This window comes from Callionymus lyra, chromosome 13, assembly GCF_982586985.1.
Source record: "Callionymus lyra chromosome 13, fCalLyr1.hap1.1, whole genome shotgun sequence".
NCBI classification, from domain to species: Eukaryota; Metazoa; Chordata; class Actinopteri; order Syngnathiformes; family Callionymidae; genus Callionymus; species Callionymus lyra.
In genome coordinates this window covers 3,910,469-3,936,299 of record NC_141830.1, presented here as the reverse complement: position 1 = coordinate 3,936,299, position 25,831 = coordinate 3,910,469, and the positions used below count along the sequence as shown (strand labels likewise).

Below are 25,831 nucleotides of genomic sequence, written 5' to 3'. Positions count from 1 at the left end.
CGGACGTTGGTAACGGTCGCGGTTATAATCGTCCATCGACTCTCTGATGTTGAAAAGAGCATCACGATCGTAGATTCGAGATGCTCAACAAGTATCAACAACAAGAGTCAAGTATCAACAGTGATCAGTTGATGAGTATACGCTTAAATAGGTGGCTCTGAGTTTAAAAATAAATAGGAAATGATGTTTCATTATATAGGTCAAGGGCATCAAACTTAATCACACAAAAATGTTATGAAGTCAAAGTGAACACTGTCATCAGTGAGCAGAGAAGCAGATGGAGCACAAATGCTCCTCCCATGATGCAACACTCAGGGACTCATTCATTTCTCGTGTTATTAGAATGTTTAATTCTGAGTTTGGGGGCAGGAACAAAAGAATGATGTTATTCTATGTTAATCTTTGTAACCTTTAGATCTTTGTGTCATTTCCTTCTATGCTCGTAATAGTTGCCCTTTGTTATCTCTTTGCACTTTGTTCTTGCTTTTATAAAACTCGCCGTTCCTTCCATCCATCTTTCCTGCTCTGCATCTTCATCGTGGTTCTCCTCTCGTCCTACCGTAGAAGGTGAGTGGCTGTGTGAGGGCGAGCACGGCGATGTCTCGGCTGTTGTCGTCGATGTTGGCGTCCACGAAGGGCAGGTAGCTGCTGTGGTAGACGATGGTCTTCACCTCCGCCACGTTGGCGTTGGCGGGTTTGTTGTAGATGGATCCTAAGAGCACGCGCCAGCGGCTCACGAAGCGGTAGCGCCTGTCGGAGGACACAGAATGTTTTAACATGATCTCGCCGATAAATGAGGCTAATCTTGTTTCTACAAAGTAGCTTCTGAGGAGGTTTTTTTTGACTCTCTCAGGATCTTCAAAAGTAGCCATTAACACGTTATTGTTGCAGATCAGTTGAACTCACTCTGGGAAGCAGTGAGCAGCCGAGACGATCCAGCGGTTGGAGATGATGGATCCTCCGCACTGATGAACGCCGTCGTACTGTAGACTGACCTGCCACGGCCAACTGCCCTGACGAGCGTCCACGCCGCCGACGATACGATCCGCCGCGAAGCTACGTCTGCCACAGTCTGTCGGGAGGTGAGAAGATGGAACTGATGTTTGAAATGATACTTCAATGTATGCGACCTTGGTGTATTTTAGCTGGTGACGACGTTTCCATGTTTGCTCCCTCTTTGAAGGAAGTAGTGCCATCGGAATAGTGAAGGGTTTCAATTTCAATTTTATTTAAAAGGACAATGTGTGCGGTTGCATTAAAAAGATGCTGCACCAGATCAATGCTACTTTCTGTAGTCCTCGACAAAGATGCACACAGTTACATACATATACAAATAAAGCAAAAACACAATAATATACAATAACACAGTACAATCTAATAATGTCAATGACGACCAAATACCCGTCTGGTACTATTAGTGCGAGCAGGACTGGTGGTCTAAAATGAGAGCACGAATGCTCCTTCCCAGGTGCAAAACAAATAGACTCAGGGACTCATTCATTCCTTGGGCTATTAAATTGTACAATTCTGAGTTCGGGGGCAGGAGTGGAGTAAAAGTATCTGGATGTTCTGTTCTATGTTAGTCTTTGTATCCTTTGTCTTTGTTGTTTTTCTTTTATCTATGTTCTTTATCTTTATCTCTATCTTTAGACTTAGATTGTATCATCTTGTTCTTTCTCTTTATTTCTCTTTGTTCTTGTTCTTATATTTATTTATTTTTTATGAAAAATTGCTGTATTGCTGTGGATAATTGAAAAAAACAACTATTTCCCGAAGGAGACCTCCTGAGGGATCAATAAAGTTCTACCTAACCTAACCTAAAAGTCAGTCATTGACAGCCTGTGATAAGCCATGAAAATCTGCTTTGTTCCTTAGCTTGTCTGGGAGCTCGTTCCATTCTTTGATGCCTTTGTATGAAAAGGCTGGTTGAAAGAACGCAGACTTTCTTTTGGGAACATTTCAGTCGCCCCTGAACACTGAGTACCTTAAAGCTCTGCTCGTAAGTTGAGAGCGTGGCTGTACTTAGGTCTCTAGGGGAGGAGGGACAGCATCATGCAGGACTTTATGTACCAGACGGATGTTGGAGAACTTTATTAAGTTGTCAAAGCTCAAGAGTTGATGTTTTTCAAGGATGTTGCAATGGTGGTAACGCCAAGGTTTTTGATCAAGGATTTTCAAGGCCTGGCTGTGCAAAGATCTAAGCGAGTTTAAAACTGTAGGTTTCGCTTGCGACTATGATGACAACAAGCAGTACATAAAATGTCAAATTATTATTGCATGAAGTTACCATTTTGCTGCTTTCAACATTTCAAATGAAACCTTTTTTTCTGACAGCATTTAATATTTTTTAGGGTCATTTGTTTTTTAAATAATTGAATTGAAAAAAAACGAATATTTCTACATTGTTTTATTTTAATGTGGAGACTTAAATCCCCCAATAAAATATTTTTCTGCAACTTTAATCTTGTAATAAAGTATTTTCCTACAACTTTAATCTCATGATCAAGTATTTTCCTGCAACTTTAATCTCGTAATAAAGTATTTTGTACAACTTCAATCCCGTAAAAAAGTATTTTCCTACAACTTTAATCTCTTAATTAATAATTTTCCTACGACTTTAATCTCATGATCAAGTATTTTCCTGCAACTTTTATCTCGTAATAAAGTATTTTGTACAACTTCAATCCCGTAAAAAAGTATTTTCCTACAACTTTAATCTCATGATCAAGTATTTTCCTGCAACTTTTATCTCGTAATAAAGTATTTTGTACAACTTCAATCCCGTAAAAAAGTATTTTCCTACAACTTTAATCTCATGATCAAGTATTTTCCTGCAACTTTTATCTCGTAATAAAGTATTTTGTACAACTTCAATCCCGTAAAAAAGTATTTTCCTACAACTTTAATCTCATGATCAAGTATTTTCCTGCAACTTTTATCTCGTAATAAAGTATTTTGTACAACTTCAATCCCGTAAAAAAGTATTTTCCTACAACTTTAATCTCATGATCAAGTATTTTCCTGCAACTTTTATCTCGTAATAAAGTATTTTGTACAACTTCAATCCCGAAAAAAAGTATTTTCCTACAACTTTAATCTCATGATCAAGTATTTTCCTGCAACTTTTATCTCGTAATAAAGTATTTTGTACAACTTCAATCCCATAAAAAAGTATTTTCCTACAACTTTAATCTCTTAATTAATAATTTTCCTACAACTTTAATCTCTTAATTAATAATTTTCCTACGACTTACGAAGTTAAGTATTTTCGTATGACTAATACAAGTATTTTAAGTAGTATTTATATCAAGTAGTATTTAAGTAGTATTTTAAATTAAATCTCTTAATGAAGTATTTTCTATGATTTTAGGCGTAGTAAAATAAAAAAAATAAAAATGTTTTAGTGGCCCTTATACTCGTACAAATTATATCTGTAAAAATATTTTTGAAAATATTTAAAGTCTTTTTTGTTTAAAAAAATAATTTAACAAAGTTTAATTTAGAAAATGTATTATTTAAAATAGAATATCTAACTCTGTGTCAACAAATGTTCATTCATTTTAAAATATTCACATTTTTGAAGAATCATCATGTTAACTTCTTTCAATACTCTGATGATGTACTTCCATACATTTGTACGACGAGAAAACTCACCTTGACACAAGAGCTTGAGAACTTCTCTGCTCTCACAGTCGCTGAAACGACGAGACACAGATTTCAAAGACGATCAATGTTATCAGTCCTGCTATCACAGCGGCAAACAAAAGCAGCAGCGAAGAGGCGGAGCTCAGGAAAGGTTAGACGGACTGAGAGATCAGACTGACAGGTGTTTGTTACCATGGATACAGAGAGTCCTTCATCTTCTTGTTGTAGCTGAGCTCCTCGGTTCTGACACAGAAGAACTCGCCGCTGTCTCCACCGGCTTCAGGCACCGAGGCCATGGAGTAGTTTAAAACACTGAAGCACACAAGTATTTGAGTTTTATGAGTAAAAGTTTCTAAAAAGCCTTTAAAACTGAAGGATTTAAAACTGAAGGTCACACAAAGTGAAGAAATTAAATCAAAATGGAACAGGAAACATCTATAATATCACTAATCGTTATATATTTATCTGATGTAATTTTTAAATTTGTAATCAACAGGAAGTGGATTTATCTCATAATAAAGTATTTTCCTTTGACTTTAATCTCGTAAAAAGTATTTTCCTTTGACTTTAATCTCGTAAAAAGTATTTTCCTTTGACTTTAATCTCGTAAAAAGTATTTTCCTTTGACTTTAATCTCGTAAAAAAGTATTTTCCTATGACTTTAATCTCGTATAAAAGTATTTTCCTTTGACTTCAATCTCGTAAAAAAGTATTTTCCTTTGACTTTAATCTCATAATAAAGCATTTTCCTTCTACTTTAATCTCGCAATAAAGTACTTTCCCATGATTTATTATTGTAATAAAGTATTTTCCTATGACTTTAATCTCATAAAAAAGTATTTTCCTTTGACTTTAATCTCGTATAAAAGTATTTTCCTTTGACTTCAATCTCGTAAAAAAGTATTTTCCTTTGACTTTAATCTCATAATAAAGCATTTTCCTTCTACTTTAATCTCGCAATAAAGTACTTTCCCATGATTTATTATTGTAATAAAGTATTTTCCTATGACTTTAATCTCGTAATAAAAGTATTTTCCTTTGACTTTAATCTCGTATAAAAGTATTTTCCTTTGACTTCAATCTCGTAAAAAAGTATTTTCCTTTGACTTTAATCTCGTATAAAAGTATTTTCCTTTGACTTCAATCTCGTAAAAAAGTATTTTCCTTTGACTTCAATCTCGTAATAAAAGTATTTTCCTTTGACTTTAATCTCATAAAAAAGTATTTTCCTTTGACTTTAATCTCGTATAAAAGTATTTTCCTATGACTTTAATCTCGTATAAAAGTATTTTCCTATGACTTTAATCTCGTATAAAAGTATTTTCCTTTGACTTCAATCTCGTAAAAAAGTATTTTCCTTTGACTTCAATCTCGTAATAAAAGTATTTTCCTTTGACTTTAATCTGATAAAAAAGTATTTTCCTTTGACTTTAATCTCGTATAAAAGTATTTTCCTATGACTTTAATCTCGTATAAAAGTATTTTCCTTTGACTTCAATCTCGTAAAAAAGTATTTTCCTTTGACTTTAATCTCATAATAAAGCATTTTCCTTCTACTTTAATCTCGCAATAAAGTACTTTCCCATGATTTATTATTGTAATAAAGAATTTTCCTATGACTTTAATCTCGTAATAAAAGTATTTTCCTTTGACTTTAATCTCGTATAAAAGTATTTTCCTTTGACTTCAATCTCGTAAAAAAGTATTTTCCTTTGACTTTAATCTCGTATAAAAGTATTTTCCTTTGACTTCAATCTCGTAAAAAAGTATTTTCCTTTGACTTCAATCTCGTAATAAAAGTATTTTCCTTTGACTTTAATCTCATAAAAAAGTATTTTCCTTTGACTTTAATCTCGTATAAAAGTATTTTCCTATGACTTTAATCTCGTATAAAAGTATTTTCCTATGACTTTAATCTCGTATAAAAGTATTTTCCTTTGACTTCAATCTCGTAAAAAAGTATTTTCCTTTGACTTCAATCTCGTAATAAAAGTATTTTCCTTTGACTTTAATCTGATAAAAAAGTATTTTCCTTTGACTTTAATCTCGTATAAAAGTATTTTCCTATGACTTTAATCTCGTATAAAAGTATTTTCCTATGACTTTAATCTCGTATAAAAGTATTTTCCTTTGACTTTAATCTCATAATAAAGCATTTTCCTTCTACTTTAATCTCGCAATAAAGTACTTTCCCATGATTTATTATTGTAATAAAGTATTTTCCTATGACTTTAGTCTCGTAATAAAATATTTTCCTACGACTTTAATCTCATATTAAAGTATTTTCCTACGACTTTAATCTCGTAATAAATAAGAGTAATTAAATGAACGTGGCCATATACAAATGAAACAATGAAATAAATCAAATAGATAGATAGATATAGATAGAGAGGGATAGAGAGAGATAAAGAGAGAGAGAGAGAGATAGAAAGAGACAGATAGAGAGAATGATAAATAATCTAATAGCCAGAGGAATGAATGAGTCCCTGAGTCTATTAGTGTTGCATCATGGGAGGAGCATTCGTGCTCCATCTGCTTCTCTGCTCACTGATGACCGTGTTCAGAGGATGACTGTCATCATCCATGATGGACAGTAGTTTGTTCAATGATCTCCTCTCAGCAACTGTCACCAGTGAATGCATCATCCATGTGTTGCAGCCTACTCCCATCAGTATGTGTGAATGGCTGTCAAAGCGCTTTGTGACCCTGGTCTAGAAAGGCGCTATATAAATAGAGATGATTATTATTATTATTATTATTATATTTAATATTATATATATTCTATATTTGCTACCAGAAGATCATATTTTAGTAATACAGTGTGATAAGAGTCGTGTTCCTTCAAATACAAGAGTATATCGTGGGAGTCTCTCACCTGACAAAGCCGACCTCTTCACAGCTGATGCTGGCGAGCAGCTCATTGGCTGGAGACGAACACACCTGACGCCACCTCTTGTGGGTCGCATCGAAGACTCTGAGGTGCTGGTCTGCAGAGTTGACCTGGACTACATGAAAAACATGATTATTGTAGAACCCAGGATGTTCTCGTGGGTCCAAACCCTGAACAAAACTTTACATTTATTAATATACGTCTTTGTAAAATCCTGTGTTCACAAGCATTAAATCAACCTACCGTCGTAGTATCCAGTGTCTTGTTCTGTGGTACAATATGTAACTGTAGGAGACAATGTAAAGAACGGGTCATTATGGGCGACTGTAGTTTGTGAGGTTCCTGTGAGTGACAGCTGACCTACGGCCCAGACCGCTGCTCCGACGGCTCCCAAGGTCATCAGGATCACACACAACATGATCAAGCGACACGGGGTCAACACACAGGTCAGCGAGATCCCCCTGCTCCCTGAAACCAGAGCGTGATGGTCAGCGAGAAGGTCCTCGTGGAGAGACTTTCAACAGGTTGTTAAACCATGATGGGATCAATAGTCCGAAGTCCTTCGTGTCTGGACCAGACAAGGACACGCTGTGGAACCACGAGGTCCTGCTGTTATATTTACACCTTTGTTGGTAAAATAATGTCACTTTCAACGTATTGAAACACAGAAGTAAATTATATTTATTTGTTTTATTGAAATGTAAAGGAGTTTTCTAAACATTGACCCTTTTGTTAATATAGTTAAATTCAATCATTTGTATATTGAAAGGTTCATTTTGTCATTTTTAATTCCAACAATTCAAAAATAAATTTCCTGAATTTTCTTTTGGAGCCTTTTATATCAAATAAAGAAAAATGTTGGTATAAAAAGGGACAATGATTTTTATATTTTATATTACTTTAATGGCTACAAACAATTCAAATAAATAAAAAAAAATTACACATAGAGATTAAAAATAAATGTTTTTTAATTCTTAGCCTTTTAAATTCAATTTAAAAATGTTGGTAAAATGTTGCCAACATTTTAAATTGAATTTAAGAGGCTTAGAATATTTTCTGTATATAGAGTTTGATATTCGATGGATTGATGGATTGATGGATTGATGGATTTTCTAAATCAATATATTTTAAATAAATACAAAGATGTCTGTAGGTGAAAAACACGACTCAATAATTAAAAAAAAGAATAAATAAATAATAAAAATAAAGTAAACCTTTTAATATACAAATTATTGAATGCAATTATTCAACGAAATCTATAAAAATGTTACATTAAATAATGAAATATTCTGGTGACACTCATACACTTCCATAGTGACGGTTAAAAAGACACGCGTTTCCTTTTATTAAATAGCAGGAAACGACTGAAGATACACTTGAGTCACACACTTGATCAGCTTTCACCATTTGTCAAATCAAAACATTCTTTTATTTCCTTCCTTTCTCTGTTGTTTTTCGTTCTCTTCTTGCTCCAACTCTCTCTCGTTTAATTCCTCACCATCCGCTCCGGGTCATTTACAGAAATAAGTTCCGTCGTGTGGAGTTTGTGAACGTTTGAAAGTAATCAACAACCGACGGTCCGTCACAAAGGTTCATCCACTGTTCACTGATCGACTTAAAGATAGTCGCACACGACTCACCAGGAGTGACATGATCCTCTGTTTCCTGAACATCCCTCAGATTCACAACAAGCTCTGTATTGTGAACGCGTTTCTCTCTTTATCTCTGATTAAATTCCTCTTCGATCGCTTGCTATTTCAAAACTTGAAAATACACAACAAAACAAACAAATGTTAAAATATAGACTAAATTACTTGAAGCCCAAGTTTATTCCTTCATTACTTCTTTTAAGGCAACGATCAACACTTTAGCCTTTAATGTGAATAAATATTTTGAAAAACAACAATGTTGTTTAAACCGTCACTAAGGAAGTATATTAGTGTCGTCAGAATATTACATTTAATGTTAAAAACTTGGAATCGTTTTAATAGATTTCTTTAGATAATTGCATTCAATCATTTGTATATTTAAAGGTTGACTCTTTTTGTTATTTATTTATTACATTTTCATGTTATTGAATTGTGTTTTTCACTTGTATATCAACAGTTTTGTATTGATTGCGCAACACTTTTGGTTGAAGTCAGTGAGTCATTCGAGCGCTTCCTCTGGTCATGTGACCAGTGCCACTATCACTGGTTCGCCCTTTTTTTCCCACCATCCTTTCTTTTATATGAAAAAAAGATGGTATTTTCTTTGAAGTAACACTAGCCGGTGACTCTTGACACATCTTAACGTTAGTTCCAGGCACAAAAACACAAAATCAACCTGTAAACATGTGTAAATAAGTGAAAAACATACTATTTATTATTTATTTTTACTGTTTTAATCTGAAGGTTGGTTGGAGAATATAATTCTGACATTAAACCAGTCCAGGGTATACAAATTGCTACAGATCACAGTATTAAACTGTTTTATTTTTTTATTTTATTTTTTTTTCAAAATATATTTTCCTTTTAAATCAAAATGTCAAAATGAAGTTCATTGAACTGCATGAGAAACAATATTATTGTAGAATCCACGATATTTTTGTGAGTGTAAACTGAATAACTACAATTTTTAATTCCTTGGATAATCATTTTTTTACAACACAAATGCATTAAAGAATTGACTTCAATGTCACGATGGTAAAATGGCTGAAATACTTTTTAAAGTCAAACTCGAGCCAAAAACATCAATTGATCGTCTTAAATTTTACAACAACAACATTTTCTCAAATGTTACCAAAAAACTTATCAAAATATCATAGAAAAATGTTTAAAGCTGAACTGCTGAAAATATTTGAAACACACAAGAAACCCTTAAAATGGTAAAACTACTCAAAAACACCCCTGAGTCACGGGCATGACTCACAGGAAATGAGTCTTTGTGTGTTTGTCATTCACTTCTTATAAATGCTGACGTTCAGTTCGTTATTATTACGTATTTCTTAATGTAATTCTATATTTAAAGAACTGCTTCAAGTTTCTATTCTTTATTTTGATTATTAGGACTATAAAAAAATATTGATACACTTTATTATCTTTGAAATTATTTATTTTCTACTGTATATCATTATTCACTGTTTAAAGATTTATATACTTTAAATTAGTATTTTATTTTTATTATAGTTTCTATTTCAGCAAGTTGTATATGAAGTAAACCTTTTTATATATTGTTTTATTCTGTGCAAGAGTGTTGACTGAGGACAAGAGGATACAGTTGACTCTATTAGCTTTAAAAAGCTGATGTTTGGACATATTTTGGTTTGAAAACAAATGAAAGCAGTTACAACTTCGTCAAAGAGTCATGTGGTCTGTAAATACTACAACACCAGAGTCAAGTACTGGACAATACTACACATATATACTTGTTACTACACCATCACAACACCAGAGTCAAGTACTGGACAATACTACAAATATATCCTTGTTCTTACACTATCATAACACCAGAGTCAAGTACTGGACAATACTACACATATATACTTGTTACTACACTATCACAACACCAGAGTCAAGTACTGGACAATACTACACATATATCCTTGTTACTACACTATCACAACACCAGAGTCAAGTACTGGACAATACTACACATATATACTTGTTACTACACTATCACAACACCAGAGTCAAGTACTGGACAATACTACACATATATACTTGTTACTACACTATCACAACACCAGAGTCAAGTACTGGACAATACTACACATATATACTTGTTACTACACTACCACAACACCAGAGTCAAGTACTGGACAATACTACACATATATACTTGTTACTACACTATCACAACACCAGAGTCAAGTACTGGACAATACTATACATATATCCTTGTTACTACACTATCACAACACCAGAGTTAAGTACTGGACAATACTACACATATATACTTGTTACTACACTATCACAACACCAGAGTCAAGTACTGGACAATACTACAAATATATACTTGTTACTACACTATCACAACACCAGAGTCAAGTACTGGACAATACTACACATATATACTTGTTACTACACTATCACAACACCAGAGTCAAGTACTGGACAATACTACACATATATACTTGTTACTACACTATCACAACACCAGAGTCAAGTACTGGACAATACTACACATATATACTTGTTACTACACTATCACAACACCAGAGTCAAGTACTGGACAATACTACACATATATCCTTGTTACTACAGTATCATTATATATCGTATTGTAAGTAAGTAAGTAAGTAAGTAATATTTATTTATATAGCGCTTTTGTTAACCCTGTATCGCAATATGTATCAACAGAATCTTGACAGTACACATTGATTACTCTCATTTAATTTATTTTGTAGTACATCCAGCACAAACAAATATTATATATACATATATATATATATTTGATCAACCATGGTATTTTAACTTTGTGTTTAAAGCAAGACGCTACAAATATCTTTGCTAATGTTCTTCAGCAACACAAGAGATCTTGACATGCTCTGCCAAATAATCTCCAGTGTTTACATTGTATTTCAACAAGATTAAACTAGTACAATAGTTTCATCTCCTCTAGGTCGTCCGAAGAAATCTATATTTAACCAAATAATAACTTCCATGTTTTCATTCTGCAACAAAACCGGATTAAATGGAGAGTTTCTGACTTGATTCTGTGATATTTTCATGAAAGTAGCTTCAGAAAAAAAGTGCAGTGAAATAGAAACGAGTGACATGAGCATCAGTCGTCGCAGTGTTTAGCTTCAAGCATCAAGTGAGATGTTTCTACATGAACCAGACAAGCATGAGCAGCGACGACGCTTCCCATAAATAGAAGATGCCACACCCAACCTTACACACACATGATGAACCACATCACATGTGCCACTCCTGCCAGACTGTCTGTAATTACACACACACACCAAAGACCACCACACACTGATTCATCGCATCTGGGCGGACTCACAATGTTACACAAACATCTCTTCCCTTCCAGACTGTCAGTGAACACAAGGAGTACACACTGTTGCACTAGGATGTTTCATTACCAGCTTCATATCTAAGGTAAGCATCGTCAAATACTACATATAAAATATAAACTTACTATATTTTTCAACACAATTGTGGGTCTTGTGTGACAACAGTGTTGCTAGATGGACATTCTACATGACATTTAATTTATTATTATTTGTTTTACTGGAATAAATCAACCATCACACAATCCAGGATCAAATGGAACAAAGTTTTCAAACTGTACCAGATGAAGTGCATATTAGTAACTGAAATGACCATTTTCCCTTAAAAATAATCTTAATTTCTCATGTTATATAACAGAGAACAAGTAGTTTCAAACAAGAGGATCCAAACTCATCTTATTCAAGTCACTTTAGATTTAACAGTATTTACAATTGATGTGAATAAAACTATTTATTGATAATTATATGACGTCGTCTGGAGCATAAAATTATACGTATTGTGAGTCTGTAGCGAAAATGCTGAATAAAAATTTTCAAGCTGCACATTTTGAGCTGCTTTGAAGGACAAACAAAATGACAACATTATTAAAGGTCAACTATTGTGTTGATCTCTGTGTGTGTTGTTGTGATGTGTGACTCTATTGTATCATCAGTGTGTGTATATTGTTGTGATGTGTGACTCTATTGTATCATCAGTGTATGTTGTGATGTGTGACTGTTGTATCATCAGTGTGTGGGTGTGTGTTGTTGTGATGTGTGACTCTATTGTATCATCAGTGTGTGTGTGTTGTTATCATGTGTGACTCTATTGTATAGTCAGTGTGTGTTGTTGTGATGTGTGACTCTATTGTATCATCAGTGTGTGTATATTGTTGTGATGTGTGACTCTATTGTATCATCAGTGTATGTTGTGATGTGTGACTGTTGTATCATCAGTGTGTGGGTGTGTGTTGTTGTGATGTGTGACTCTATTGTATCATCAGTGTTGTTGTGATGTGTGACTCTATTGTATCATCAGTATGTTGTTGTGATGTGTGACTCTATTGTATCATCAGTGTGTGTTGTTGTGATGTGTGACTATTGTATCATCAGTGTGGGTTTGTTTTGTTGTGATGTGTGGCTCTATTGTATCATCAGTGTGTGTGTTGTTGTTATGTGTGACTATTGTATCATCAGTGTGGGTTTGTTTTGTTGTGATGTGTGACTCTATTGTATCATCAGTGTGTGTGTTGTTGTTATGTGTGACTCTATTGTATCATCAGTGTGTGTGTGTTGTTGTGATGTGTGACTCTATTGTATCATCAGTGTGTGTGTGTTGTTGTGATGTGTGACTATATTGTATCATCAGTGTGGGTTTGTTTTGTTGTGATGTGTGACTCTATTGTATCATCAGTGTGTGTGTTGTTGTGATGTGTGACTCTATTGTATCATCAGTGTGTGTTGTTGTGATGTGTGACTCGATTGTATCACCAGTCTGTGTGTGTTGTTGTGATGTGTGACTCTATTGTATCATCAGTGTGTGTGTGTTGTTGTGATGTGTGACTCTATTGTATCATCAGTGTGTGTGTGTGTGTGTGTTGTGTGACTCTATTGTATCATCAGTGTGGGTTTGTGTCGTTGTGATGTGTGACTCTATTGTATCATCAGTGTGGGTTTGTGTCGTTGTGATGTGTGACTCTATTGTATCATCAGTGTGGGTTTGTGTCGTTGTGATGTGTGACTCTATTGTATCATCAGTGTGGGTTTGTGTTGTTGTGATGTGTGACTCTATTGTATCACAAGTGTTTGTTGTTGTGTTGTGTGACTCTATTGTATCATCAGTGTGTTTGTTGTTGTGATGTGTGACTCTATTGTATCATCAGTGGGTGTTGTGATGTGTGACTCTATTGTATAATCAGTGTGTGTGTTGTTATGATGTGTGACTCTATTGTATAATCAGTGTGTTGTTGTTGTGATGTGTGACTCTATTGTATCATCTGTGTGTGTGTGTTGTTGTGACGTGTGACTCTATTGTATCATCAGTGTGTATATTGTTGTGATGTGTGACTCTATTGTATCATCAGTGTGTGTTGTGATGTGTGACTCTGTTGTATCATCAGTGTGTGGGTGTGTGTTGTTGTGATGTGTGACTCTATTGTATCATCAGTGTTGTTGTGATGTGTGACTCTATTGTATCATCAGTGTGTGTTGTTGTGATGTGTGACTCTATTGTATCATCAGTGTGGGTTTGTTTTGTTGTGATGTGTGACTCTATTGTATCATCAGTGTGTGTGTTGTTGTTAATGTGTGACTCTATTGTATCATCAGTGTGTGTGTGTTGTTGTGATGTGTGACTCTATTGTATCATCAGTGTGTGTGTTGTTGTGATGTGTGACTCTATTGTATCATCAGTGTGTGTGTGTTGTTGTGATGTGTGACTCTATTGTATCATCAGTGTGTGTGTGTTGTTGTGATGTGTGACTCTATTGTATCATCAGTGTGTGTGTGTGTGTTGTGTGACTCTATTGTATCATCAGTGTGGGTTTGTGTCGTTGTGATGTGTGACTCTATTGTATCATCAGTGTGGGTTGGTGTCGTTGTGATGTGTGACTCTATTGTATCATCAGTGTGGGTTTGTGTTGTTGTGATGTGCGACTCTATTGTATCATAAGTGTTTGTTGTTGTGTTGTGTGACTCTATTGTATCATCAGTGTGTTTGTTGTTGTGATGTGTGACTCTATTGTATAATCAGTGTGTGTGTTGTTATGATGTGTGACTCTATTGTATCATCAGTGTGTGTTGTTGTGATATGTGACTCTATTGTATAATCTGTGTGTGTGTTGTTGTGATGTTGACTCTATTGTATCATCAGTGTGTGTGTGTTGTTATCATGTGTGACTCTATTGTATAGTCAGTGTGTGTATATTGTTGTGATGTGTGACTCTATTGTATCATCAGTGTGTGTTGTGATGTGTGACTCTGTTGTATCATCAGTGTGTGGGTGTGTGTTGTTGTGATGTGTGACTCTATTGTATCATCAGTGTGTGTGTTGTTGTGATGTGTGACTCTATTGTATCATCAGTGTGTGTGTTGTTGTGATGTGTGACTCTATTGTATCATCAGTGTGTGTTGTTGCGATGTGTGACTCTATTGTATCATCAGTGTGTGTGTGTTGTTGCGATGTGTGACTCTATTGTATCATCAGTGTGTGTGTTGTTGTGATGTGTGACTCTATTGTATCATCAGTGTGTGTGTTGTTGTGATGTGTGACTCTATTGTATCATCAGTGTGTGTTGTTGCGATGTGTGACTCTAATGCATCATGAGTGTGTGTGTTGTTGTGGTGTGTGACGCTATTGTATCATAAGTGTTTGTTGTTGTGTTGTGTGACTATTGTATCATCAGTGTGTGTGTGTTGTTGTGATGTGTGACTATATTGTATCATCAGTGTGTGTTGTGATGTGTGACTCTATTGTATAATCAGTGTGTGTGTTGTTGTGATGTGTGACTCTATTGTATCATCAGTTTGTGTGTGTTGTTGTGATGTGTGACTATATTGTATCATCAGTGTGTGTTGTGATGTGTGACTCTATTGTATAATCAGTGTGTGTGTTGTTGTGATGTGTGACTCTATTGTATCATCAGTTTGTGTGTTTATTGTCATGTGTGACTCTATTGTATAATCAGTGTGTGTGTTGTTGTGATGTGTGACTCTATTGTATCATCAGTGTGTGTGTGTATTGTCATGTGTGACTCTATTGTATAATCAGTGTGTGTGTTGTTGTGATGTGTGACTCTATTGTATAATCAGTGTGTGTGTGTTGTTGTGATGTGTGACTCTATTGTATAATCAGTGTGAACACTTGCTTTTCTGGAGATTAAATCTTTTTGACTGACTCTCGTAACCTCTCGTTCGTCCAGATTTCAGAGCAACTTTTACTTATAAAGTAATAAAGTGTAAAACATGGTCATGATGAGAAGTTACTGCATCTTAAAGAACATTTACTAAATGTCAGGAGAGTTGATCAGGTTTAATTTTTCTACTTTTCATCTTTTATTTCCGTTGGCAAATGAAGTAGGTCGACCAAACTTCACTCTCACTTATTATTTAATTATTTATTCTTATGTCATTTATCTTCCTTCGACTGTGTTGTCGTAGTGTGACGTCATCTGCCCTCTGAATGAACCCATGACGATGAATTGTATTTATGAAGGTTGTCGAATTATTTGAGGCAACACATTCTATATTTTAATACTTTCTTTGTGGTTTCAAAACACTGTAATATAATAATTCTGTAATTTTCTTTGACTTTTGTAGCTTTTTTCATTTCTGTATATTCATTATTCTTCTGTCCTCTTAAGCATTAAATCTATATTTTAATCATGTTAAATCATTTAACTCGTTTATCTGGAGCAACATATTTTGTTCCAATGAAAAGGTGTGTTTACTCTTTGAAATCTATTTAAAATAAAGATAATTTTCCAGCCGTGGTTTGGAATGTGACAGAGAAACCATTTGCTGTCAATAATCTCTGTATATTTATTAAAGGCTAATGTAATGGAGTAGATATGTTTGAACTTCACAGGTTAATGGTTAACGTGGACTGTTGTCTGGTCACGCATTCTCTAGTGTGTGACTCTGAGAGAGCGATACGTACATGTGCACTCACCCATCTTCCCTTCCTTCACCACCTTCTCGGCGTACATCTGTGCAGAGGGTGAGGGTCGGAGGTCGGAGGTCGAGACGCTTCTGATCCTTCTCGCCGTAGATCCTCGGGGTTAAGATCCAACGATCTAAACGGCAAAATATCAGCCTTTAATGAGGATTAAAATGAAGATAATGACATGGTTTGTATTAATGATGACATAAAAAATAAGCCTTTAATGAGGATTAAAATGAAGATAATGACATAGTTTGTATTAATGATGACATAAAAAAATATAAGCCTTTAATGAGGATTAAAATGAAGATAATGACATGGTTTGTATTAATGATGACATAAAAAAATAAGCCTTTAATGAGGATTAAAATGAAGATAATGACATGGTTTGTATTAATGATGACATAAAAAAAATATAAGCCTTTAATGAGGATTAAAATGAAGATAATGACAAAGTTTGTATTAATGATGACATAAAAAATAAGCCTTTAATGAGGATTAAAATGAAGATAATGACATAGTTTGTATTAATGATGACATAAAAATAATATAAGCCTTCAATGAGGATTAAAATGAAGATAATGACATGGTTTGTATTAATGATGACATAAAAAAATAAGCCTTTAATGAGGATTAAAATGAAGATAATGACATAGTTTGTATTAATGATGACATAAAAAAAATATAAGCCTTTAATGAGGATTAAAATGAAGATAATGACATAGTTTGTATTAATGATGACATAAAAAAATAAGCCTTTAATGAGGATTAAAATGAAGATAATGACATAGTTTGTATTAATGATGACATAAAAAAATAAGCCTTTAATGAGGATTAAAATGAAGATAATGACATAGTTTGTATTAATGATGACATAAAAAAATAAGCCTTTAATGAGGATTAAAATGAAGATAATGACATGGTTTGTATTAATGATGACATGAAAAAAATATAAGCCTTTAATGAGGATTAAAATGAAGATAATGACATAGTTTGTATTAATGATGACATAAAAAAATAAGCCTTTAATGAGGATTAAAATGAAGATAATGACATGGTTTGTATTAATGATGACATAAAAAAATAAGCCTTTAATGAGGATTAAAATGAAGATAATGACATGGTTTGTATTAATGATGACATAAAAAAATAAGCCTTTAATGAGGATTAAAATGAAGATATGGACAAAGTTTGTATTAATGATGACATAAAACATTAGATCTATTCACTTTTTACCATTTCCATGTTTTAATCAAACCTTTTCCTATATTTTCCTTTATGTTTTTTTTTGTCTTAAATGACTTTAATAACATGTTAAGTGTCCTTAAGAGTAACGAAAGGTGCTCCTTAATAAAAATGCATGACTATAAGTTTCAAAACATGTTATCTTGACAATAAATATCATAACAATATTTATTCTCGTATAAATTGACTAATAATCTAATTAACGTCAAAAAAACAACATTAAAAAAAGCATAAAAGTAATAACAAACTGAAAAAAAAACAGATGGTAAACTAGAATTATATTGTAAATAATATCGTAACACGTTTCATGTCAATGTCAGTTGACACAGAAATTGTCAAACTTTAAGCTAAAAAAGGGAGTTTTATGGACTCACCTGAATCCTCTTGTCGCAGGTGTAACTTGTACTTCTAACCAGTCGAGTCACAGAGTAAATTAAAGTCAAATTTAATCCGTTTTTCTGGCTCAAAATGAGACTTTTTTAATTCGCCATTTGCTTAAATCGCAGCTTCTCCATCACAGGTTACTGACCTCAAGAATCAAGATGGCGGCTCGAGATCAGCGACAGTTTTCTCTGAAACCAAACAAATGGCGCCTTTTTTGACCAAAATACCGCGCAGACATTTTGTCAATTTAAGAAAAGAAAGAAGTTTTCCAGAGTTATTCCAAAGTTCTTCTGCGCGTCAACTCTGGCCGCTCATCTGGTCGAGGGGGTCTGTGACGTCACTCGAGGGTTGTGATTGGACCACGAGGACGTGAGAGGGGGGTGAGGGGGGGCGACCCCGCACACCTGAGCAGGTAACACTGTGTCCACTGTGGCGAGACCGCCTCGCTTGGATAGAGATCAATCGAGGTCTTTACCAATAGATGAAGAAAAAAATATGTAATCTAAGACAAAAACAAACAAAAATACGGATTAACATTGTTTATTTTAATTGTATTCTTTGACATAAAACGTAAATTAAAATTTTAAAGTACACTTAAACATACTTAGAAATACAAAATAATGAACTAATCTTTCTTAATCCCACACAAGACTATTTTTCTCACTATTTTCTCACTGAATGACTAAGTTAATTGTTTTAAAAAAATTATAATGGTCATTTTTAAGGTTTTTTCAATCTCTTTTTACTATAAAAAATATATATAATTTCCCAACGTATTAAAAATTAAAATACGGGGATGATTTATTCCTTTTTATATCCTGTTATATTTACTTTTCTGTGCTGGCTTGAGATGACTTAAATGTGTTTATTTTACTATTTCACCATCTTTTTATTTTCATTTCACGATGTATTCCAGGTTTAAACATATATAGAAAGATAGATAAAATAAAATAATAATAATAAATAAATAATAAATAATAAAAATAAAGATATCTTAGATCTTTCTTGCTGCATGTTTTGCGCAACGAAATTGTTTTATTGTTAAATTAAACACAAAATAAATACTTAATTCATCTCAATATAATATTTATATATAATATTATAATAAAATATAAGTGAGAGGATTGAGATAAAGTTCACGCTTGTGTGTCGCACGAATACAAGTGTAAAGGAATCGTTTCTGTTTCTGTGTAGCTGACGTTTACTTCCGTTTTGGTTGTTTTACTTTGAAGGGCAACGGGGAGGAAGTAGCTCGGGCTCCATGTTTCTTGTTATACTTGTGAACTTTGACGCTGCACTTCCATGATAAGAGTTTCTCTCGTTTCAAATAAATACAAATAAACATTCAGCAACAAAGGCTTGTGGTTAAACTATCAAACAAAATGAGACAAATTTGAATTTTATTTTATATTTGCGGCCGAAAACGGAAGTGTGGAACCAAAAGGGAACATATAAAAAAAAATAGATCTTGGGTCAAAGTACTAAATTGTTCCTTCACTGGTTTCTCATGACAGAACAGGAAGTCAGTCAAAGCTGAAACCACAAAAAAGCTCCTTAAAACAGTGTGACCAGAAGAAAAGCAGCAGAAAGAAGAAGATAAAGAAGGATGAAGAGAAGCTTCTGTCTGCTGCTCTCACTCTCTCTGAGCGGTTCGTACTTTAAATAACTTCATGATAATAACATGAAACTGGTTTAAACATTTTGTTGCTTCCAAATCCTCCAGGTGTCCTCGCTGGTGATTGGCTGGTGCGCCTGCCCTCTGAACCCGTCTGCGCTGTGATTGGTTCATCTGTGGTGCTGCCTTGTTCCTATGACTACCCTCGGGACCAGGTGAGCCCCCCTCAGATATGTGTCTGGAGAAAGACCCCATTGTTGGACTCACTTTGTATTCAGCAGCCTTTCTCGCTCCAGAAAGTCTCGCTGGGAACAAGTTTTTTAAACACGACACGTGTATTTGAACAATAATTGAATGTTTATTATCTTTTCACCAAACGTGTCGCGTTCTCTCAAAGTATATTTTCTTTAGATTCTAATCTCAAATCAACGAGTAACTTAAAATAAGAATCATAAAGAGGAAGTACATTTGGTGACGAGCAGGACTTTAGAGGTTGTATTACAACAAAGACAACAAGAGTAATTAAAATGACAAATACTCTTTTCTGTGAAGATCCTGTTCCATGAATGTAGTTTTGTTTCTATATTGTTCAAAAAACAAATAAACTCAATCGAAAAGTTTTTCAATTTAAGTATTTAGAGGCTTTTAATGTTGAAAATTTGAATATTTTATATTGAAAATATTTTTTGAAAACATGCTTTTTAGTTTATTTAAAGTATTTTTAAAGAAAGAAATCAATTTAAAAAAGTTGATAAAATCTAAAAGTGTTCATAAAGTTTTTTTTTTAATATTGAAAATGTTTATATTTATTTTTTAAATTTTTAATTTAAAAAATCAATTGATTCGAGCAGGAAATAAAATCAACCAAAATATTCTCGAGGATTTAAATATATATGTTTATTATTGGATCAACTTTTTATTGAATAAAAAAAGAAACACACTTACCAGTTTTCCGTTGTAAGTATTTGTCCTGAAACCTCAAACACAGTAAGTGCACATAAATATAATATTAATAAACATAAATGTTTATAATATTCAAACTATTGTGGAATTACATTTACTTCCTGAACAAAGTAACTTACCACGACTAGAATTCAAGTCTGGTCTCATGTTTGCTTGAATTGTTATTAATTAATTAAGTACTAAAATAATAATTAAGAATTTAAAATGTTTTTTCTGGCTCCCCCAGGTGTCAGAACACTGTAACTGCAATGTCATGACACCTCTGTTGCCACGTACCACATGTACGTTTAGTGCATATGTAACATTCCACTGCTTTTATAGACTTTATGCTCATTAAATTCATCCGTTAAAAAGGAAGGATAACAAAACTACCAAAATAAAAGCTCAATAAAAGCTTCACCAGAAATAATACGTTTAAATAGACGTTCTGCTTCCGTTGATAGTTGACGCTTTAAATGCTTTATCTTTCAAATATTCTTTAGTGTAGAAGTTTATCAGTTTCATCAGAATATTAAATTGTAGAATATCATATTTCAAATGGTTTTACACATATTTTGATATTTTAGTACTAAACTTTTATCAATTCAGATTTAAACATTTAAAAGGTCATGTGTTTGAATAGTATAAATAATGATATTGTATTTATTCCGATATATCTTTTGTATTTTTTCCAGTTACATTCAAGTTCAATATAGAAATGATTGAATTAAATAACTAAAAAATAAAATAAAAGACCACAACATTTCTGTAAAAAAATCATAATTTTCATCATTTGAAATCCATCAATATTATTATTAATATTATTATATTAATAGAGTATTTAAAAGTGTCTCTTCTTCCTTCAGGGTCAACAGACGTGTTCGCTGGTGTCTGAGATGTGGTGTCGTGAGCAGAGTCGCTGCGTCACTCAGAGGTCAGTAAAGTTCTACTGACCTGACCTGACCTGACCTGACCTGACCTGACCTGACCTGACCTGACCTGACCTGACCTGACCTGACCTGACCCTCCAGTGACGTCCTTCTCTTCTGCTGGACCAGCATGTTGACCATGTGTGTGTGTGTGTCTGCAGGTACGTGTTCCACAGCCACGGGATCTTCCCGGATCCGGCCTTTGGCAGCCGAGTCCAGTACCTGGGAGAACCAGGATCCGACAACTGCTCTCTGAGGATCTCGGACCTGCGAGCGTCGGACGCCGGAACATACGTGTTCTACGTGATCACCAACCACACCACGCAGAAGATGCCGGAGCAGAGAGGAGTCCAGCTGCTGGTGGCAGGTACTTCTTGACAGAAATATAAAGTACCTTTTCTTTAATGGTCCTGGTTTACAGATGTCATCGTGGCTCGAGCTGTACCATCCTTTTTTAGCGCTTTGTGACCCTGGTCTAGATAGAAGCTTTACAATTAACCTTTACTTTACTTTACTTTTAACTGTGTTTTTTTGTCCTTCAAACTTATAAAGCAGTTTTTTCCGATTGTTTTTAAGGAATTTAAAACTTTGTGTTTTAGACAGTTTTTTGTCGATTTATAACACAGTATTTTATGTTTTTTGTTGATTTAAAACAAGGAGTTTTATATGTTTTTTTTTTGTTCATTTAAAACACAGTGTTTTATATGTTTTTTTGTTTATTTAAAATATAGTGATTTATATTTTGTTGTTTGTTTAAAACATAACAGTTCAGATTTTTTTTTTGTCTATTTAAAACGTAATGTTTTATGTCTTTTTTTGTTGATTTAAAACATAGAGTTTTATGTTTTTTGTTTATTTGACACACAATGTTTTATATGTTCTTTTGTTTATTTAAAACACAGTGTTTTATATGTTTTTTTGTGGATTTAAAACACAGTGTTTTATATGTTTTTTTGTGGATTTAAAACAAAGTGTTTTATATGTTTTTTTGTGGATTTAAAACACAGTGTTTTATATGTTTTTTTGTGGATTTAAAACACAGTGTTTTATATGTTTTTTTGTGGATTTAAAACACAGTGTTTTATATGTTTTTTTGTGGATTTAAAACACAGTGTTTTATATGTTTTTTTGTGGATTTAAAACACAGTGTTTTATATGTTTTTTGTGGATTTAAAACACAGTGTTTTATATGTTTTTTTGTGGATTTAAAACACAGTGTTTTATATGTTTTTTTGTGGATTTAAAACACAGTGTTTTATATGTTTTTTTGTGGATTTAAAACACAGTGTTTTATATGTTTTTTGTGGATTTAAAACACAGTGTTTTATATGTTTTTTGTGGATTTAAAACACAGTGTTTTATATGTTTTTTGTGGATTTAAAACACAGTGTTTTATATTTTGTTGTTTATTTAAAACATAACATTTCAGATTTTTTTTGTCTGTTTAAAACGTAATGTTTTGTCCAATTATTTGTTCATCTAAAACATAGTGTATTATATGTTTTTTTGTCTATTTAAAACATAGTGTTTTATATTTTGTTGTTTATTTAAAACCTAGTGTTTTATATTTTGTTGTTTATTTGAAACACAATGTTTTATATGTTTTTTGTTTATTTAAAACATATCGTTTTATATGTTGTTGTTTATTTAAAACAATATTTTAGACTGTTTGTCCGTTTAAAATGTAATGTTTTATATATTTTTTTGTTTATCTAAAATATGATTTATTCTATTTCTTTTCGTTTAACGTTAAATATTTTAGATCTTTTTTGTTGATTTAAAAGGTAATTTTTTACAGTTTTTGTCAATAAAAGCGTCCTGTTCCGTGCAGACGCCGTCAGTGCTGTGGCTGCGTCAGTGTTTCCCTCGGAGGCTCTGGAGGGTCAGAGGTTGAGGCTGTCCTGCTGTAGTCCTGCAGCTGCACCTGAGACTCTCTTCAGGTGGTTCAAGGACACCAGCGCGACCACAACTGGATCCACGTTGGAACTTCTCAACGTTTCAGAAGCAACGTCGGGAACTTATCGATGTCAAATGCAGACGGGAGAGAGAGTCGAAAACTCTGATGAGTTGAAGATCAATGTTCAGTGTAAGTATTGAAAACTTTTATTCTTTATTTACAACAATTATTCTCTTTTTATTCTTTATTTACAACAATTCTTCTCTTTTGATTCTTTAATGACAACAATTCTTCTCTTTTTATTCTTTATTGACAACAATTCTTCTCTTTTTATTCTTTATTGACAACAATTATTCTGTTTTTATTCTTTATTGACAACAATTCTTTTTTTATTCTTTGTTGACAACCATTCTTTCCTTTTTATTCACAACAATTCTTCTCTTTTTATTCTTTATTCACAACAATTCTTCTCCTTTTATTCTTTATTTACAACATTTCTTCTGTTTTTATTCTTTATTGACAACAATTATTCTCCTTTTATTCTTTATTTACAACATTTCTTCTGTTTTTATTCTTTATTGACAACAATTCTTCTCTTTTTATTCTTTATTTACAACAATTCTTCTCCTTTTATTCTTTATTGACAACAATTCTTCTGTTTTTATTCTTTATTGACAACAATTCTTCTGTTTTTATTCTTTATTGACAACAATTCTTCTCCTTTTATTCTTTATTCACAACAATTCTTCTCCTTTTATTCTTTATTTACAACATTTCTTCTGTTGTTAAAATGTTGAAATTATCTCATAAAAAAGCAACATATTATGTTTAGTGACAATTTTCTCACTAAACAAACGTCTCGTCTTAGATCCTCCTCGAAAGACCTTCATCAGATCCTCTGAAGGTCCAGCTGAGGGACTTCCTGTCACTCTGAGCTGCAGCAGCGATGCTAACCCGCCGGTGCGCCGCTTCACTTGGTACCGGGACGAGGCCTGTGGACCCGCGGGTCTGGGCGGACCACTGACCGCTGCCACACCGGCAGAGATCGTGGACACCGTGAGCAGCAGCAACATGTCCACGGACAGAGAGGGTCTTCACTGCTGTCTGGCTCGTAACAAGCACGGATCTGAGATGTTCACCGTCAGGGTCGTGCACGCACCTGAGGGTAGGTCCAGTGTGTGTCTCTTAATGTGTGTGTTCTCAACACAACTTTTGTGTTGATCCTCAGAGTCTACAGACGGATGGATGATCCTCACTGGGGTGATGATCGCTGTCCTGCTCGCCATCGTGGCTGTGTTCCTCGGCTACATGATGAGGTGAGTCTGGAGCAGTGATGTGTCGATGAAGCTTCATGAAACAGTGTCATTATCTTCAGAGTCCACTAGATGGTAGTGATGTGTTGATGAAGCTTCATGAAACAGTGTCATTATCTTCAGAGTCCACTAGATGGTAGTGATGTGTTGATGAAGCTTCATGAAACAGTGTCATTATCTTCAGAGTCCACTAGATGGTAGTGATGTGTTGATGAAGCTTCATGAAACAGTGTCATTATCTTCAGAGTCCACTAGATGGTAGTGATGTGTTGATGAAGCTTCATGAAACAGTGTCATTATCTTCAGAGTCCACTAGATGGTAGTGATGTGTTGATGAAGCTTCATGAAACAGTGTAATTATCTTCAGAGTCCACTAGATGGTAGTGATGTGTTGATGAAGCTTCATGAAACAGTGTCATTATCTTCAGAGTCCACTAGATGGTAGTGATGTGTGGATGAAGCTTCATGAAACAGTGTCATTATCTTCAGAGTCCACTAGATGGTAGTGATGTGTTGATGAAGTTTCATGAAACAGTGTCATTATCTTCAGAGTCCACTAGATGGTAGTGATGTGTTGATGAAGCTTCATGAAACAGTGTCATTATCTTCAGAGTCCACTAGATGGTAGTGATGTGTTGATGAAGCTTCATGAAACAGTGTCATTATCTTCAGAGTCCACTAGATGGTAGTGATGTGTTGATGAAGCTTCATGAAACAGTGTCATTATCTTCAGAGTCCACTAGATGGTAGTGATGTGTCGATGAAGCTTCATGAAACATTGAAACATTAAATATGTATTTTGTATTTTAATTTGTTTTACATTTACTTTTGTTTCAGGAGGAAAAAGTCGTCGAGGCAACAGTCGTACGTTCTCACCGAGACTACAGTCTCATGAAATGAAGAGAAAACGATTATTTGTTTTTAACACAAATAATGTGTCACATAGAACATGAGAATGTAATTCCTTCTGTGTGACCTGGTGTTGTTATTATTTATGAATCAAAGATTTGTTGGTTAACAATTATTTTGAAGGAAAAAATCCCTTAAGTCTCAAACTTCATGTTTTCCAGTTTTCGTTCATTTAAAACTTTATGTTCAAGTCTGTTTTTGTTCATTTAAAACTTTATGTTCAAGTCTGTTTTTGTTCATTTAAAACTTCATGTTAAAGACAGTTTTTTTTTCATTCAAAACTTCATGTTTTGCTGATTTTGTTCTTTTAAAACTTCATGTTTAACACGTTTTTTTTTCATATAATACTTAATGTTTTACAGTTGTTGTTCATTTAAAACTTCATGTTTTACAGTTTTTATTCAATTAATACTTCATGTTTTAC

The 25,831-nt window shown here is 33.6% G+C and overlaps 2 protein-coding genes across 4 annotated transcripts in view; one reads left to right on the top strand and one right to left on the bottom strand.

The window, feature by feature from the left end:
* The window catches only part of hpn (hepsin), a 27,182-nt gene extending 9,135 nt beyond the window's left edge, over positions 1-18,047 (bottom strand). Inside the window, exons 1-9 of the mRNA XM_087806085.1 lie at positions 17,793-18,047; positions 16,183-16,306; positions 6,896-7,003; positions 6,779-6,820; positions 6,521-6,650; positions 3,838-3,957; positions 3,655-3,695; positions 907-1,072; positions 560-750 (exon numbers count right to left, since the gene is read on the bottom strand). Coding sequence (XP_087662211.1) covers positions 560-750; positions 907-1,072; positions 3,655-3,695; positions 3,838-3,957; positions 6,521-6,650; positions 6,779-6,820; positions 6,896-7,003; positions 16,183-16,219 — 835 coding nt within the window. The 5' untranslated portion in view covers positions 16,220-16,306; positions 17,793-18,047. The remainder of the gene's footprint in view (positions 1-559; positions 751-906; positions 1,073-3,654; positions 3,696-3,837; positions 3,958-6,520; positions 6,651-6,778; positions 6,821-6,895; positions 7,004-16,182; positions 16,307-17,792) is intronic.
* On the top strand, positions 995-25,831 carry LOC148066995 (sialic acid-binding Ig-like lectin 13). Of its 3 annotated transcripts, XM_087806088.1 has the most exons (10): positions 1,001-1,082; positions 11,555-11,622; positions 19,317-19,451; positions 19,526-19,632; positions 21,226-21,293; positions 21,450-21,655; positions 23,120-23,374; positions 24,054-24,350; positions 24,414-24,501; positions 25,336-25,831. In XM_087806088.1, exons 3-10 carry the CDS (start codon positions 19,409-19,411, stop codon positions 25,391-25,393), a joined length of 1,122 nt encoding a protein of 373 aa, XP_087662214.1. In that variant the 5' UTR covers positions 1,001-1,082; positions 11,555-11,622; positions 19,317-19,408; the 3' UTR covers positions 25,394-25,831. The 3 variants fall into 3 exon arrangements, with proteins under 3 accessions (XP_087662212.1, XP_087662214.1, XP_087662213.1); XM_087806086.1 differs by lacking the exon at positions 11,555-11,622 and having other exon boundaries at positions 995-1,082; XM_087806087.1 differs by lacking the exons at positions 1,001-1,082; positions 11,555-11,622 and having other exon boundaries at positions 18,814-19,451.

Bases quoted from the DNA above. Each gene is read 5' to 3' on its own strand.
- LOC148066995 (XM_087806086.1), top strand. From the start codon at position 19,409: ATGAAGAGAAGCTTCTGTCTGCTGCTCTCACTCTCTCTGAGCG. The intron at 19,452-19,525 runs GTTCGTACTTTA...CAAATCCTCCAG, and splicing joins GCTCTCACTCTCTCTGAGCG to GTGTCCTCGCTGGTGATTGG. The intron at 23,375-24,053 runs GTAAGTATTGAA...GTCTCGTCTTAG, and splicing joins GTTGAAGATCAATGTTCAGT to ATCCTCCTCGAAAGACCTTC.